At 39.3% G+C, this 16,495-nt stretch overlaps 1 protein-coding gene across 1 annotated transcript in view; it reads right to left on the bottom strand.

Moving 5' to 3' along the window:
* CAMK2A (calcium/calmodulin dependent protein kinase II alpha) overlaps nucleotides 1–11,761 on the bottom strand; it is a 177,945-nt gene extending 166,184 nt beyond the window's left edge. The window contains exon 1 of the mRNA XM_058169649.1: nucleotides 11,700–11,761. Coding sequence (XP_058025632.1) covers nucleotides 11,700–11,761 — 62 coding nt within the window. The remainder of the gene's footprint in view (nucleotides 1–11,699) is intronic.
* Between the last annotated feature and the right edge of the window lie 4,734 nt (nucleotides 11,762–16,495).

Below are 16,495 nucleotides of genomic sequence, written 5' to 3'. Positions count from 1 at the left end.
AGCCATTGCCTTAACCTGCTGTGTGAACTAGGTCATTGTATGATTTATTTAGGCACTTATATTATATGAACACAACCAATTCTGCTTCATTGATGCCATAATGGTAATGTTCTGCGTGAATTTCAGCCAGGCGGTTTTCTTATTTATTATGAATTCCTTTAGCATGGATAGACAGATGAGGTCAACTTTTGTGCCAAACTTGGCTTTTGGTCACACTCATGTGATTTTCCCCACAAAGAGGTGGATGGGGTTTGCTATTGCCTTGTTTCCAGGTTACTGTTTTTCAACTTCCAAGTTACTCTACACCAAATTTCCTGGTGGCCATCCATCCAAACCCTAGCCAGGTTAACCCTTTTTAGCTTTTTTGAGGTCAGCCGTGGTCTGCTAAGACTTGTCTTATTCTGCAGAAAAATAGAAGGAATAAAAATAGGTCAAAGGATCCTTAGTGGTACTTGTGTTGAACAGAGTTGTCTTCCTTTTTTTCTAACTCTTGAAGAACTCCATCAGTCTGCTAGCCATTGTCAATGAGAAACTTCACTGCAATAATTTAAAACAGAGGCAGGGAGATGCTGGCATCATTTTCTGCAAACCCAAGGATAGGAGGAAAAGGCCCAAAGATCACAATTTCCTTGGGGACCTGGAGCTGCTTTCCAAACATTTGGGAGGACTATCAATAGGTGATTTTTGAACATGGTTTGTTCTGCTTTACTGTTGTGCCTCGCTCACCCCCCTCTCCGCAGCTGGGCCCCTCTCATCTCCTGCCAGACACTGATAGTACAGAAGAATGTCCTGGCATGCCTCCAGCCCCCAGTCCTGGCACCATGCCCGGACAAACAGAGCAGCTGGGCCCCTCCCCCACAGCATGTGAGCCTGGGGAGTGTGAAGCCAGTCATGAGCTGGAATTGCCGACAGCTGGAGGCTGGAGGGACCCACGCTTCCGGAGAGGCGACGTCAGAAAAAGGAAGGGAGGGGCAGGCCTGGATAAGTGCTGAGTCATGGAGCCACACCCCATGGCCTATATAAAGGATCTGTTTTCTGGCATTCTTTGAGTCAGGCAAAGTCTAACTTGGATTGCTGAAATCACATCCTGGTCTCCTGCCTGCCCTGAGAACTCTGACAGAACTTTGGCAAAGCTGCAGAGGCTTTGCAGCCACGCTTGATACGGACTTCCCCGACCCAGCCGTCAGAGGAGGAGTGGGACACGACATTTACTTTGCTCAGTCTAGTACTTTTATCAATAAACTCTGCTGTTCTTTCTTATCAATTATTTCTGCCTTGCGATGGGAAGACAGGGGCTTCCTTTTGCTTTCAGACTCTGGGAGCTGGCAGATCCCTGCAATAGCACAGCATCTTGGAACCATTCTCTACTCCCCTATTCACACTTCACTTGTTGGCTCGGAGGCTGCCTGCCTGCCTCCCTTGCATTCCTCCTCCATGAAACCATTTTAAGAGTTTGTCTCTTTGCTAGCAAGAAGAGTGTGGGTTGGAAATATTCTTTTTCTTCTTATTTTTAAGCAAATCTCTCTTCCCCCCCCCCCCACATCTCTGGAATGAGGTGCCTGATTATATGGTGCCTCATGATAATTTCATTTAGCCTTTTCTTTCACCTGCCAGTGGGGGTGGATTCCAAGAACTCAGCAAGAGTTATTCTATTCTTTCTCTCTCTCTCTCTCTCTCTTCCTCCCCTCTTCCCCCTGCTTGGATCCTCTCCAGTTTCTTTACGCACACTGGTTTGCTCTCTTCATTCCTGTCTATATTCTTCACTCGCTTCCTTTGTCCTTCTCCTATTTCTCATTAGGGGCTAAGTGACTGAGTACATTATGACAGTTATTAGGGAGAAAACCATCTGTTTTTGTTTTTTTAAACAAAATATCAGCTCCTCTCCATTCTTTGATTCCACGGTCTTAACAGAAGCTTGTCCAGAAGAAGCCAGTTTTCTCATTTTGCCAATGAAAAGAGGCTGCTGGGACTTTGACCATATTGTCAAATCTGAGGAACGGGGAAACAGTGAATTCTGGGAAGGTTGCCTTCTCATGCTGCGGGGTGGGGTAGGGGGAAGAGAGGAGTGGGACAAGCATGTAGATAAACCCACTCCTGTGGCTGGCGGCACTGCACTGAGTAATGTGTTGTCACTTTTTCTCTGATGCTTAATTCTACCAGTCTGCGCTGTGCAGAGAAATAAATCCAACTCTCACGCTTAGTGATTTTATGCAATCAAATCAGTGAGGTGGCAGGTTCAAAATCAGAGGGTGTGTGTGCTATCACTCAAATAATAAAACAAATGCATACAGTACAAGCAATCACATACAAAGCATGGCCATATCAGGAATGCAAAGGCTGTCTTTAACTAGAGTTTTATTATTATAAACTAGAGTATTATTATTATTATTATTATTATTATTATTATTATTATTATTATTATTATTATTATTATTATTATTATTATTATTATTATAAACTAAAGTATTATTATTATATACAAGGTTCTTTGTATATAATAACGAATGAATACAAGGCATTTTGCATAATGAAAGTATCCCTTGCTTAAAAACAATGATCATGGATTTTTTTTCTTTTGAGGGGGGGAAGGCAATTGATATTTAATATTAAAAAAAATCTTATTTTTTTTTATAATAGACTTTTTACTTCTTCTTTTTTTTTACAAATTACTGAAATCCAATAGTAATCCATTGTGTGTTTTAAAATGACACAATTTTCTGCATGAAGTAAGTTCAAACGAAGACACGGCCAGGAAACAAAATGTAATTCAAATTGCAAATACAAAAGCAACCTTGTCCCTCTGATCATGTTTCAAGTAGAAAGAACCGAGATCCTCCTCGGGTTTCTGCCTCTCTTGTTTTAAGCGTAGCCAAACATGAAACCAAATTAAAGGAGCTTGTCTCTGTTCATTTACTTTAATTCCTGTGACAAACATGAGCGACGGTAAATATTGTAAAGGCAAGTCCTGTCTCATTCCCCTTCGAGCTTTCTTTATGAGTCTCAGTAATCTTTACAGTAAAGATTGATTGAAGTTTTACAAAGCTTTCGATAAAGATCTCCACAAAAACTTTCTGAACAAAGCTAGCAGCCTTGGCCAGGCTTTTATCTAGCCAGTTTGCAGAAATTGGTTATTACACACAGAAATCTTGGCCTCCTCCTGTCTCTCCATCTCTTCTGGCATTTACCCATTTACCCATGGTGTCCTCCAATTCTAGATAACAATAGCACTTAGCTATAGCACTTAGACTTACATACCACTTCACAGTGCTTTACAGCCTTCTCTAAGCGGTTTACAGAGTCAGCATAACGTCCCAAATAATCTGGATCCTCATTTTACCGGCCTCAGAAGGATGGAAGGCTGAGTCAACCTCGAGCCTGGTGAGATTCGAACTTTCAAACTGCAGGCAGCCGGCAGGCAGTAGAAGTAGCCTGCAGTACTGCATTCTAACCACTGTGCCACCACAGCTCTATCACAGCACTATTAAAAAAAATCCAACTGATCTCACAGCAGAAGAGTGAAAGGTGTGAGCAGGAAGGCATCCCAACATACTGCCATACAAGATTGTACCCGTACTAACACATTGACATGGGAGAAAACTAAGACCATGTTCAAGGATGATTGTGAGAATCAGTTGTTGCTTAATGTAGGCAATACCCCATAGCCATTCTATAAATCAGGGGTCTCCAACCTTGGTCGCTTTAAGACTTCTGGACTTTAACTCCCAGAGTTCCTCAGCCAGCTTTGCTGGCTGAGGGACTCTGGGAGTTGAAGTCCACAAGTCTTAAAGGGACCAAGGTTGGAGACCCCTGCTATAAAGGAAAGGTGAAAGCTGAGAATGCAGGGAAAGGGAATCAATGTGCTTTGAGTTGGAATCATTAATCAGCCTCTCAGGTTTTGTTGTCCTCTTTCTAATTTTATTTATTAAACTTGTTATACTGCTGTGTATTGAAGTGTCCTTGAGAGATAACTGTCCATTCTTCCTCCTGTTCAGGAAAGGAAAAGCTCTGAGGCAGACGCTAAGCCAGGGGTGTCCAAACTTGGCCCCTTGAAGAGTGGTGGACTTCAACTCCCAGAATTCCCCAGCCAGCATGAGCTATAAATATGAGCAAGTTGCTGGCTGGGGAATTCTGGGAGTTGAAGCCCACCATTCTTCAAGGGGCCAAGTTTAGACATCCCTGCACTAAGCTGAAATGTTTGCGTCTGAATCTCAGCACAGTTATTGGTATTCAGAATTCACTAGGTTGGACTAGACTTCTGGGACAGTACATTTCTAAATTCCAACTTACTAGGCCCACACCTACCTTGAAAAAGATTTGGGGGGGAAAAGTACTTCGGCTCTTGCGTGAATGCAAGAAATGCACCTCTCTGCTACTTGATGAAGCAACTTCTAATTGCTTCAGTTTATGAGTTGCATTCAGTTTCATGAGTCAACTCCTTAAAGCAGCACACACACACACACCCCACTCCCGTTTTTAGGCTCACATGGAAGCCTGATAAAATATACGGCTGAAAAAAGAAGTATTGCATAACACATTGTTAGTGTATCCCAATCATTTTGAAGTATGCTCAGCTCAATTATTTACAGAGAAAAAGAGAAGCATCCTTCTCAAGAATAGAAACAGTAAGGGGAATGTGTCATTGGCTACATAGAACAGACCTCAACATCTATTTTTCTGCAATGGAATATAAGTAAACAATAAGCAGAACTCTCTGGTCATCTAGAGCAGGGGTCTCCAACCTTGGTCCCTTTAAGACTTGTGGACTTCAACTCCCAAAGCTCCCAGAGCTTTGCTGGCTGAGGGACTCTGGGAGTTGAAGTCCACAAGTCTTAAAGGGACCAAGGTTGGAGACCCCTGATCTAGAGTAACCTAAGAGAATTCTGGCTGAAATAGTTTTCTTGAATGCTACACATTCAACAGTATTAAACAGGAAGCGACAGACAGATAAACAGCATTGTATTCAAAATGGGTCTGGAAGCACAATATGTCAAAGTACTTCAGCAGCTGTTTTGATGTGTTGCTTTCTATTAGAGGAAAAACTCCATACTATTATTTTGCCATTTGAAAATTGTCTTCTTTCAGGTCTGTTGGGATCTGACCCAAAGACACTTTCTAGGATTGAGCAGTACCCCATGGTGACTATCCTGAAGACTCAGGAAAATGATTAGCATCTAGCAAAGAAAGCACTCAGTCTAATATTTGGATGGGGATTTTAAAGTGGCTCACAATTAACTAAAGAGAAGGCTGGAAAGTAATCAAATTTCCCGATGACCTAAATTATTAAACAGCTGTGATGAAATCCCAAGGTATAGCTTTAGATTGGATAAATTGGCCATGATTTTTAAAAAGATAAAGGTAACAGTGTAATATATATTGAAACAAAATATATTAACTTCAAATCTGTACAAATGGAGTCTGAACTGATAGATCTTGGGATTGTGATGGGCAGTGTGTGAAACTGTAAAAATACAAGTGACACACCAGAAATAATTAAGCCAAGTGTAATTAAGCCAACTGTACATTTAAGCAAGTGTAAAACTACTTCATGTGGAATATCATGCAGAGATGTGGTTAACCCACCAAGGAAAATATATTGTTGGGCTAGAAAAAGTGAAAGGCTATCAAAATGAAAAGGGGATGGGTTATGTCCACAATGTGAAAAATTATGTCAAGGCACTAGCCTTCCTAGAGTAATGAATATTCTTCCCCATTTTGGTGTGTGTATATGTATGTGTAAACATTTATTTATTTATCTATTCATTCATTTATTCATTTGTATCCTGCTTTTATTATTTTTACAAGTGGCGAATATATCCAACATACTTTTCTCCTATTTTTCCCACAACAACCACCATATGAGGTGAGTTGGGCTGAGAGATAGTGACTGACTCAAATTCCCCCAGTTGACTTTCATAGAGAAGGTGGGATTTAAACTCGGGGTCTTCTGCTTTCTAACTCAGTATCTTAACCATATAAAAAGCATTTCAAACCTTGTCCAGAACTTGGAGATTCCACAATAATAATTCATGCCCACATTATCACACAAATTAATGTGATGTGTGTTATGTAAGGCTGCCTTTAAAGGCCACTGGAAAGCTGTGATTTGTACAAAATAAAATGCTTAGGTGTTGCCAATAGACTTCCAAGTGCAGTTTGAAGTGCTGAATTTGGCCTATAAAGCCATTTGTGTTTCGTGCCAAAGTATCCATAGGAGATGAGCAGGTGGAGCCCAAGGGCAAGTTAAACACATCCTCAGTTGAGAGTTCTTACATTCCCACAAGAGACCTAAGTCCAGCTCGCCATGAATTCCATTGACTCTTATCTAGTGCCAATTTTGGACCATTCAGATTCTTGTGTATAGATAGCATGTAATAAACTTTTAGTATCTTGAACTCAACTTCTGACATTACTCTGATATACTAATGGTCAAATCAAATTGGCACTAGATAAGGGTCAACAGGAGTCACAAGTGGCTGGATTTGGATCTCTTGTGAGAACAGAAGGACTTTAAACTAATGGTGTGTTTAACCCTGTCCTTGGGCTCCGCATGCTCATCTCTCCTACAGCATCCTCAGGACTGCATTCTCCCATTAAAACTGATCTTCTGGAAAAACTCTTGAGGATCTAGCATTTTCATAAGATTGGGTGGGTACGTGTGTGTATGTTCAAAGTCGTGAGAGGTGTATTTTTCTATAATGGCTCCAACATTGTAGAACAGTCCCTTGCTTCCAATTAAAAACTGAAGTGAGCCAGAAGCTTTTGGTTTTTGATATCATCTTCCTGATGTTAGTTTCTTATTGTGTGTTTATGTGTGTGTGGGGATAAGGAAGCATGAGTTACGGGAATAGTAGTGAGGTTGATTATAATTTAGGTTTTGATATTATGTGGTTGCTGCATGATCTTACCATGGAGATTTTAGTGTTGAGGTGTTGCTGTTATTTTAGTATTCTTGCACATATTTTACATATTAAATATGTTATACTTTGTTTTAATTTTATTGTATGCTGCCATTGATCTTATGGAATCAGCAGTACAAAATCTAAATAAATTCAGGACTTTATTATCATTTGAGCTATTTTTGTTCAGTAATAACTATTCCTCCTTATTGGAATGTGTTGTATAAATTTGTACTATGCACACACAACATTTGGCCTCCTCATTCCTGCTTTTGCCTTGTGACAAGAACATATGAGCATTCTCACAGAAGTATGAATGAAGAATTGGCAGGGATAATTTTTTTTAAAAGCAGGAAAAGAATTACTACTGTTTTCTGCTGTTGTATGGCTTTTTATGAGAATCTAGTTGGTCACCATGGAAATCAAGATCCTTGACTGATTTTGCCCAATCTAGCAAGATCCTTATGTTCTTACAGTAAATTTATTATTGATTTGCTGGATGAAAAGACTGCTGTCAGGAACATTAGCTTAGCTAGTGGCAACAGCTGGCAACTAATGATAGGTTATTCAGAATTCTCTAATTATCCTGAGTTTGTGTGAACTGCTTTAGAACCACTGGGAACTCATTTTGTATGAGTCTAGATAGTTGAACAAATGAATGCAATCATATTTCAATATTATAATAAGCTGTAAATTTACAGCTGGAAAGGATCCAATGAGTCATTGAGTACAGCCTGTTGACCTGAGGATATTTTCCTCATTGCTCTGGGACTCTTTAGCAGAGAAAAGCAAGATTTTAAAAGTGTAAATAATTCATTTAGCAAGAGAGATTTCTAGCATGAGTCTATGGAGCAGTTTAGTGCTATGTGCTAATCAGTGATCATTTGATGTGATCACCTTTCTGGCTTCTAAAACAAGGCATCATATTTACTCAATGCATCTCTTGGGTTTTTTCCCCCCCTAATCTTTCTGTGAACACTCTCTATCTGAAACTGTATTACTTAACCAGAATAGGTAATTTTACTGCAAGAGTGATTGAAAGAGCGTTCTTAAAGATTAATTTGATGCTGTCTTGAAAGGCATTTGACACAGTCATGTAAATAATAGCATTATATCCCTTCTAACAGAACCCTACCTTTACTTTTGTTTACTCAATGTTAAAACATTGAGATAACGCCTTTTGGATCTGATGCAAGACCATTTTGTATAATGTGAATATACTGGAAACTTCTCCAGTTATTAAGATTCCAACACAAGACATTTTAAAAGAAAGAAAATGATTTTTACTTTTTCTCGAGATCACTTTAGAAAGCCTTTTCCCCCTTTGGTCATATTAAAAAAATCAATTGGAAAACCTTTTTAATTAACCCATATCTTGAATTGTTGATAAATAGAAATGTTTATTTTTTAAAAAATTTAGATCAATCCTTCAATACACAGCCAATTTAGAAACATAATTACTGAACAAAAATATTTTCCATCATAAATACTTTGTACAGCAGAAGAGCTTGGGAAGATATTAACTCAATCTGTTTTTCCCCCTTGTTTCTAGCATGCCAAATATAAATTTAGAACATTATTTTGCTTTTTCAACCTCAAGTGTATTTGTCTTATATAACATAAAGAGCTGCATTGCCAGCTTCTTAGACCACCCGGCAAATAATAGCATATGACTATAGGGCAATTTTTTCCAACCTGATGTTTTGCAAGTATTATATATTAACCTTGCTGTTTGTTAATTATGGGATTGTGGTCCAACAATATAAAGGACAACTGGTAGGGAAAAGTTATCCTACCCAATTATGTCATAGGCATCCACAGTAGCTAAGTTTTATCAAAATGATGATACAAGTATTCTGACATCATGACGCATGTTCCACATTACATGCTTGCAGTGACATACTCCAAGTATGTAAGAGGCACAGCATCAGCCATTGCATACATTACATCATTTGCTCCCTTCCCCCGTCCCCGCTGACATCAGAAAGGGATATACCAATCTTTGAAACATACAAGCAAAAAGAATGCTATGAGAAAATAACAGAGCCAAGCCTATCGACTTGACTATAGGACTAGGTTTCCATCTTAAGTCTAGCGGGATTTAGAAACTCATTATGATGCAAAATTAAAACATTTTTTTTCTCCAAATAATATTTGAAATAATTTGAGGCGGTCACGACACTGGATATTTCTCAAAAAAATAAATACTTGTAGATAATGCCAATGATGGCTTATCCAAGATTAAATCCTTATCCCTTGGTTCCTTAAATATTTTCTTGTTACACATTTCACAACAGTGGGTTCTCAGTTTAAGGACTAGGACATAAGTAGCCAATACAGATGCATATGGATGTACATTCATGGTGTAAATACATAATTCTTTGCATTTTACAGAAGACAGTCTCTAGCAATGTCCTACATATGTTATCGCAGGATAATTCCATAAGCTTGCCTCAAGTGAAGTTGATCCCCTCCGCAAAATTCTATTGGTTTGACCCTCCTTGCTAAGGATTTGGGCATTTGCAATAAGATTGAATAATATGTGAACCAATAGCTAGATGACATTAACAAGACCAAATGACTATAGGATATTTAAGGCAATAGATACGCAGTATTTAGGTGCAGATCTGCAAAGATAAGAGTATTCCTCATGCAACTTATATCTCCCACCTGTCCCCACCCCCACACATGCACATCATAAACAACAACATTTTATTGCCATGAAAACATTCAATTGTCCCTGGGCTCTTCCATGGCAATAACATTCTTCTTTTGCTTCTCCATCTCCCACCTGTGCTACGATAAAGGAAGAGAAAAATGGAAGCTACACCACACCCTGTTGTCCATATATATTCTTGAGTGAACTAATAGAGAGTGAATGAGGATCCAAGCAGAAAGAGAGAGAAAACAAAACACAAATGGTAGTAACACTTTGGTGGCCACCAAAAAACGACTTTTTGAATCACTATTGAAGAACTCAAAATGCTGCCTACTTTCTTTTCTATCTGAGCCACGCGCCTTTGAAACATTGCTCTCTTGCAATACTCTTATGTACATTCTGCCAAATCCCCGTCCAAATCACCTTTGCAAGTGATATCCTATAGGAGAGTTAGTCTATGTTTTAGAAGAGGTTTTTCTGGAACCTTGACAACCTGACAAACTGAGCTTGACTTTTTCCCAGGTGCATATTAAAGGAAAAAATAATGCTTAAGAATGCTTGTTAAGGATTAGAATGAAACACATCTCCATTTATTGCAGAGATCTGCTCATTGACTCACCTATCATCCACCCATGCATGATTTAATCATCAAAATGTATGTGAATATAAATATAAGGTTGGTGCAAAATGTAAACCAGTAACATTTAAACCATTCGATTTTGTCAACTTTTATGAAGTTGACTCGTATGGAATTTGGCACACTTTATCTTGGCCCTTTATTTACATTGACATGTGCTAATAAAGGAATTAAATGTCCTCGTCTCTTTATGATAAATTTTTGTCCTATATATATTTTTTCCCAGTGTGGTTCGTTGTATAAATTGCATAAACCTAAGTACTTCCACACAAATGTATGTATGGATGCAAAGTAGCAATGTGTGTTCTTAGAGAAACGGAACATCTACGTATTCAAATCGAAATGCACATTTCCATAATATTTTGCAAATACAAAAAAAATGCAAACATACAACAGAAAAGTTGAAACAAAGGACTACATTTACAGACACACAATGAAAATAGCAAATACATCAGAAAATACATACATGATTCCAAAAAAAGGAAAAAAAGTACAAAAATATTCAGGCATCATTTACAGAGTCAGAAATCCTGCCAGTATTAAAAATAGAACATAAAGAATTATGTTCTTTAGCCTTATAAAGATGCATTATAAAGAATGAAATACATATAATCCCAAACACTCTCTCCCTAAAGCTGTACATAGCTCTTGATTATCTTTCCAGAAATTTAATCAAATAAAGTGACTTTGTATTTGCTTCACTGAGAGTAAACAATATTGTAATGCAAACTCACACATATCCTTATGCACACAGATATAGGCTTGGACAAACACATGTGCAAACTAACAGTACAACGGAAGCTTGTGTAATTGTGCATGCAAAAACATGGCTAGAAATGTGCAAAATTAAACATAGACCCATCTGTTTGTTGCAGCACCCAAATAGTACACTCTCTTGCACTGACTTGGGTGCTTTTACCTAGAGATTTCAAGGTGGCTGTATCATTATCTCACAAAAAGTAAGGTTTTTTTTGGGGGGGGGAAAGCAATGGGATGGGGGTTGATCATTCCCAGGGAAGAGAGTGCCATCGTTGGGAAGTTGCTCTCACTAGACAAATGAAGCATAAACTTCTCCCAAATTCACAACACGACAGAATTGTTATACAGGAGCATAGATCCCTTGTCCTCTCTGGCTGGGACAGCTCAGAACTACAGGCTGAACCAACAAGCATTCCAATAAGAGAACAGTGTCAGCAAGCAGTTGTAACCTTCCCGTGCTTATTTCCACTGCCTTAATTTTAACAGCAGGCTGGTAATGTTTGCCAATTCCCTGATTTTTTCTCTCTCTCTCCTAATGCACTCTTTTGCTGTCTTTAGCGCCTGCATTTCCCTCCTTTCTTATGAGTTTGTGGTTGTTGTTCACTACATTGCCTTGTCTTTGCCTTGAGATACAAGCTGCACTTATTCTGATCAAGGCTTCTAACCACCCCCATTTCTGCACAACCCAACATTTCCTATTAGATTAAACACAGTTGTTGTTTTTCCCCCAGATCTTTCTCAAACTTACTTCCCCAGCTCTTCGAAGAGCTGATATTCTTCTGTAAACCGGTTGCAGGTGATGGTTGCCATCCTGGATGGTGACTGTCTCTCCTGGCTTGAAGTTTAACACTGGCACCGTTACTGGCTTGAGCACACACGTTCTCCTTTTGCTCTTTGCTCCTAGCGCTGTTTGCCTCTCGGAGGTAAATAAGTGAATATGTATGATTGACAAGCCTGGAGATAATGATGTGGGCAATTTGTCTTCTCAGTCTCCCAAGCCTTCGTCAGCATCCAGCTCTCCATAGCAACCACCTCCGGAACGCCCTGGTTCTGTTGCCCGGGTAACTACTTCCCAAACACCTGCTTTGCTTGCCGCTTCTGCAGCTCTCTTACGCCCTGAGTCTGTGAGCGGGGAAGCTGCATTTTGAGCTGGACAAGAGGTGGTTCGAAGAAAAAGGCTTTTGCAAACAACAAGCCAACAAAAGTCAATATTAAAATACAATTAAATCACATAAGTAAGAATTAATTAGGTCAAAAAGATTACTATGGAAACTGCAGCTTCCACATTACAGGACAGTATTCAGAAAGACAGGATGTTGTTGCCCTGGTAACTGCATCTTTTACTCCAGAAAGACAGGTGTTGCTGGGTTGCCTGGCAACTATTCTATTCCTTCAGTCACAGCTTCTTAGGAAAGATGGGATAAGGGCTGCTTCTATAGCTTCTTTTTGGTATAACTTAAGATAATTAGAACTAAATTCTTTTAAAGGTCTTCTAGTGATTCTATGGTTTAGGAATAAAAGAAATATAGCAGAAAGTTTCAGTGTTTCTCAAATTCCAATAGGGGGAGCAGCTAAAACTAAAGTTGATCTAGACTCTGAAAAATCTTCTGGAACGCAGCTACTGAGCTTTATTCCCAATGGAGTATCTGGCCCAGATTTCTTGCACTTTCTGTTTTGGCACTTGTTTTGTTTTTGAATCGCTCCATGTGAGAGAGTTCATGATGCACTTGTTAGCTATAGGCAGCTGCTATTACGGAAAAGAACCCAGATGGAAAGACATACTGTCTAGCAGACATCAGTCCCTAAGTGGGAGTGATTGTGGATTATGGCTTAGTTAAGGATCCTGAATAGTATGCAACACAGCGATAGTCTGACATTAACCTTAAAAGGTTAATGAGGCTGAACTGCCTCAGAACAGTTTGGAATGGAATGGTAGAAACTATTAACAGATTAAGCCTGGCTTTAACAATGCTGTGTAGGGAAAATTATTATACATGCCCAAGTATTCCTCATTTTTCTAAGAATGAAGGGAATTTTGCCAAGTTAGATGGAAAATGCTTATAGTATTTATTCTTTGTTTTTACATTTTTCTAATGTTCTTGTTAAGGTATATTTATCGCATTCTTTGACAAAATGACAAAATTAGTAGACCAGAGGAATGCTGTCGATATAATTTACTTGGACTTCAGTAAAGCATTTGATAAAGTAGACCATAACCTACTACTAGATAAAGTAGAAAAATGTGGGTTAGACAGCACCACCACCAGATGGATTCGTAATTGGCTGACCAACCGCACTCAACGTGTAGTCCTCAACGGAACTACATCCACATGGAGGGAAGTATGCAGTGGAGTACCCCAAGGCTCTGTTTTAGGCCCAGTACTCTTCAACATCTTCATCAATGACTTGGACGAGGGGATAGATGGGGAACTCATCAAATTTGCAGATGACACCAAGCTGGCAGGAATAGCCAACACTCCAGAAGATAGGCTCAAGTTACAGAAAGATCTTGACAGACTTGAACATTGGGCGCTATCTAACAAAATGAAATTCAACAGTGAAAAAAGTAAGGTTCTACATTTAGGCCAAAAAAACAAAATGCACCAGTACCGTATATGTGGTACCTTGCTCAATAGTAGTACCTGTGAGAGGGATCTTGGAGTCCTAGTGGATAACCATTTAGATATGAGCCAGCAGTGTGCAGCAGCTGTTAAAAAAGCCAACACAGTTCTGGGCTGCATAAACAGAGGGATAGAATCAAGATCACGTGAAGTGTTAGTGCCACTTTATAATGCCTTGGTAAGGCCACACTTGGAATATTGCATCCAGTTTTGGTCGCCACGATGTAAAAAAGATGTTGAGACTCTAGAAAGAGTGCAGAGAAGAGCAACAAAGATGATTTGGACTGGAGGATAAAACATATGAAGAACGGTTGCAGGAACTGGGTATGTCTAGTTTAACAAAAAGAAGGACTAGGGGAGACATGATAGCTGTGTTCCAATATCTTAGGGGCTGCCACAAAGAAGAGGGAGTCAGGCTGTTCACCAAAGCACCTGAGGGTAGAACAAGAAGCAATGGGTGGAAACTGGTCAAAGAAAGAAGCAACTTAGAACTAAGGAGAAATTTCCTGACAGTTAGAACAATTAATAAGTGGAACGACTTGCCTTCAGAAGTTGTGAATGCTCCAACACTGGAAATTTTTAAGAAAATGTTGGATAACCATCTGACTGAGATGGTATAGGGTTTCCTGCCTGGGCAGGGGGTTGGACTAGAAGGCCTCCAAGGTCCCTTCCAACTCTGATGTTATGTTATGTTATGTATATGTTGTTTTTTCAACATAATTATGAAAATACATAAAAAGAAAATAAATCTGAGACTATTTCATTTCTTGCAATAGCACACAAGTATTATTACTTCTCTTATAAAGTACATTAAGGTGGTTTGGTTATATAGAAAGACTGAACGAGGACTGAATCACAACTAAATGTAGGAAGGGAAAGTCAGTGGGACAGAAGAAGGAGAAGAACAATAATTTTGTAGCTGGACAGACTTGATGAGGACTTCAAAGAAAAGAGATAAATTGTGTTATCAGTCCATGGATATGGACATATGAATAGAATAGAATAGAATAGAATTTTTTTTATTGGCCAAGTGTGATTGGACACACAAGGAATTTGTCTTGGTGCATATGCTCTCAGTGTACATAAAAGAAAAGATACGTTCATCAAGGTACAACATTTACAACACAATTGATGATCAATATATCAATATAAATCATAAGGATTGCCAGCAACAAGTTATAGTCATACAGTCATAAGTGGAAAGACATTGGTGATGGGAACTATGAAACGATTAATAGTAGTGCAGATTCAGTAAATAGTCTGACAGTGTTGAGGGAATTATTTGTTTAGCAGAGTGATGGCCTTCGGGAAAAAACTGTTCTTGTGTCTAGTTGTTCTGGTGTGCAGTGCTCTATAGCTGCTTTGAGGGTAGGAGTTGAAACAGTTTATGTCCAGGATGCGAGGGATCTGCAAATATTTTCACGGCTCTCTTCTTGATTCGTGCAGTATACAGGTCCTCAATGGAAGGCAAGTTGGTAGCAATTATTTTTTCTGCAGTTCTAATTATCCTCTGAAGTCTGTGTTTTTCTTGTTGGGTTGCAGAACCGAACCAGACAGTTATAGAGGTGCAAATGACAGACTCAATAATTCCTCTGTAGAACTGGATCAGCAGCTCCTTGGGCAGTTTGAGCTTACTGAGTTGGCGCAGAAAGAACATTCTTTGTTGTCCTTTTTTAATGATGTTTTTGATGTTAGCTGTCCATTTGAGATCTTGCGATATGATAGAACCCAGAAATTTGAAGGTTTCTACTGTTGATACTGTGTTGTCAAGTATTGTGAGAGGTGGAAGTATGGAAGGGTTTTTCCTAAAATCTACCACCATTTCTACGGTTTTGAGTGTGTTCAGTTCCAGATTGTTTTGGTCGTTTATACAATAATGCAAACGTAGAAAGTTTTGGAGACATTTTTTTTTTAAATTTACATTTATATCCCTCCCTTCTCCGAAGACTCAGGGCGGCTTACAGTGTATAAGGCAATAGTCTCATTCTATTTGTATATTTACAAAGTCAACTTATTGCCCCCCCCCAACAATCTGGGTCCTCATTTTACCTACCTTATAAAGGATGGAAGGCTGAATCAACCTTGGGCCGGGCTTGAACCTGCAGTAATTGCAGGCTGCTGTGTTCTAATAACAGGCTTCTAACAGCCTGAGCTATCCCGGCCCTTGTATGAGCCAAGGTGGTGCAGTGGTTGGAGTGCAGTATTGCAGGCTGACTCTACCCACTGCTAGGAGTTTGATCCTGACTGGCTCAAGGTTGCCTCAGTATCAGTGGTGGGTTTCAAAAAATTTTACTACCAGTTCTGTGGATGTGGCTTGGTGGGTGTGGCATGGCTTGGTGGGCATGGCTTGGTGGGCATGGCAGGGGAAGGATACTGCAAAATCTCCATTCTCGACTCCAGGGGAAGGTTACTGCAAAATCCCCATTTCCTCCTGATCAGCTTGGACTCAGGAGGCAGGGAATAGATGGGGAGGGGCCAGTCAGAGGTGGTATTTACTGGTTTGCCAAACTACTCAAAATTTCCGCTACCAGTTCTCCAGAAATGGTCAGAACCTGCTGAAACCCACCTCTGCTCAGTATATCATCCTTCCAAGGCCAGTAAAATGAGGGTCCAGATTGTTGGGGGCAATATGCTAACTCTGGAAACCGCTCAGAGAGTGTGGTAAAGCATTATGGCGTTGTGTATACAAGTCTAAGTGCTATTGCTATAATGAATATGCACACAAATACATGCTCATTGTTTTATTTAAGGGAGTAAAATGAAGAAAAGTGCTGAAAAATATAAAAATGCAATTACAACAAGATAAATCCTACAAAGACGCCCTTCTTGTGCAAATATGGATGCAAATATGTGAGATATTTCACATAACAGCTTCATTCAAGAAAAACATCTTTCACTGTAATTGTTCATGCATAATCTTTGT

Source organism: Ahaetulla prasina, chromosome 2 (genome assembly GCF_028640845.1).
Source record: "Ahaetulla prasina isolate Xishuangbanna chromosome 2, ASM2864084v1, whole genome shotgun sequence".
NCBI lineage: Eukaryota > Metazoa > Chordata > Lepidosauria > Squamata > Colubridae > Ahaetulla > Ahaetulla prasina.
Note: the sequence above shows the minus strand (reverse complement) of the source record. Positions and strands in the feature narration are given on the sequence as shown.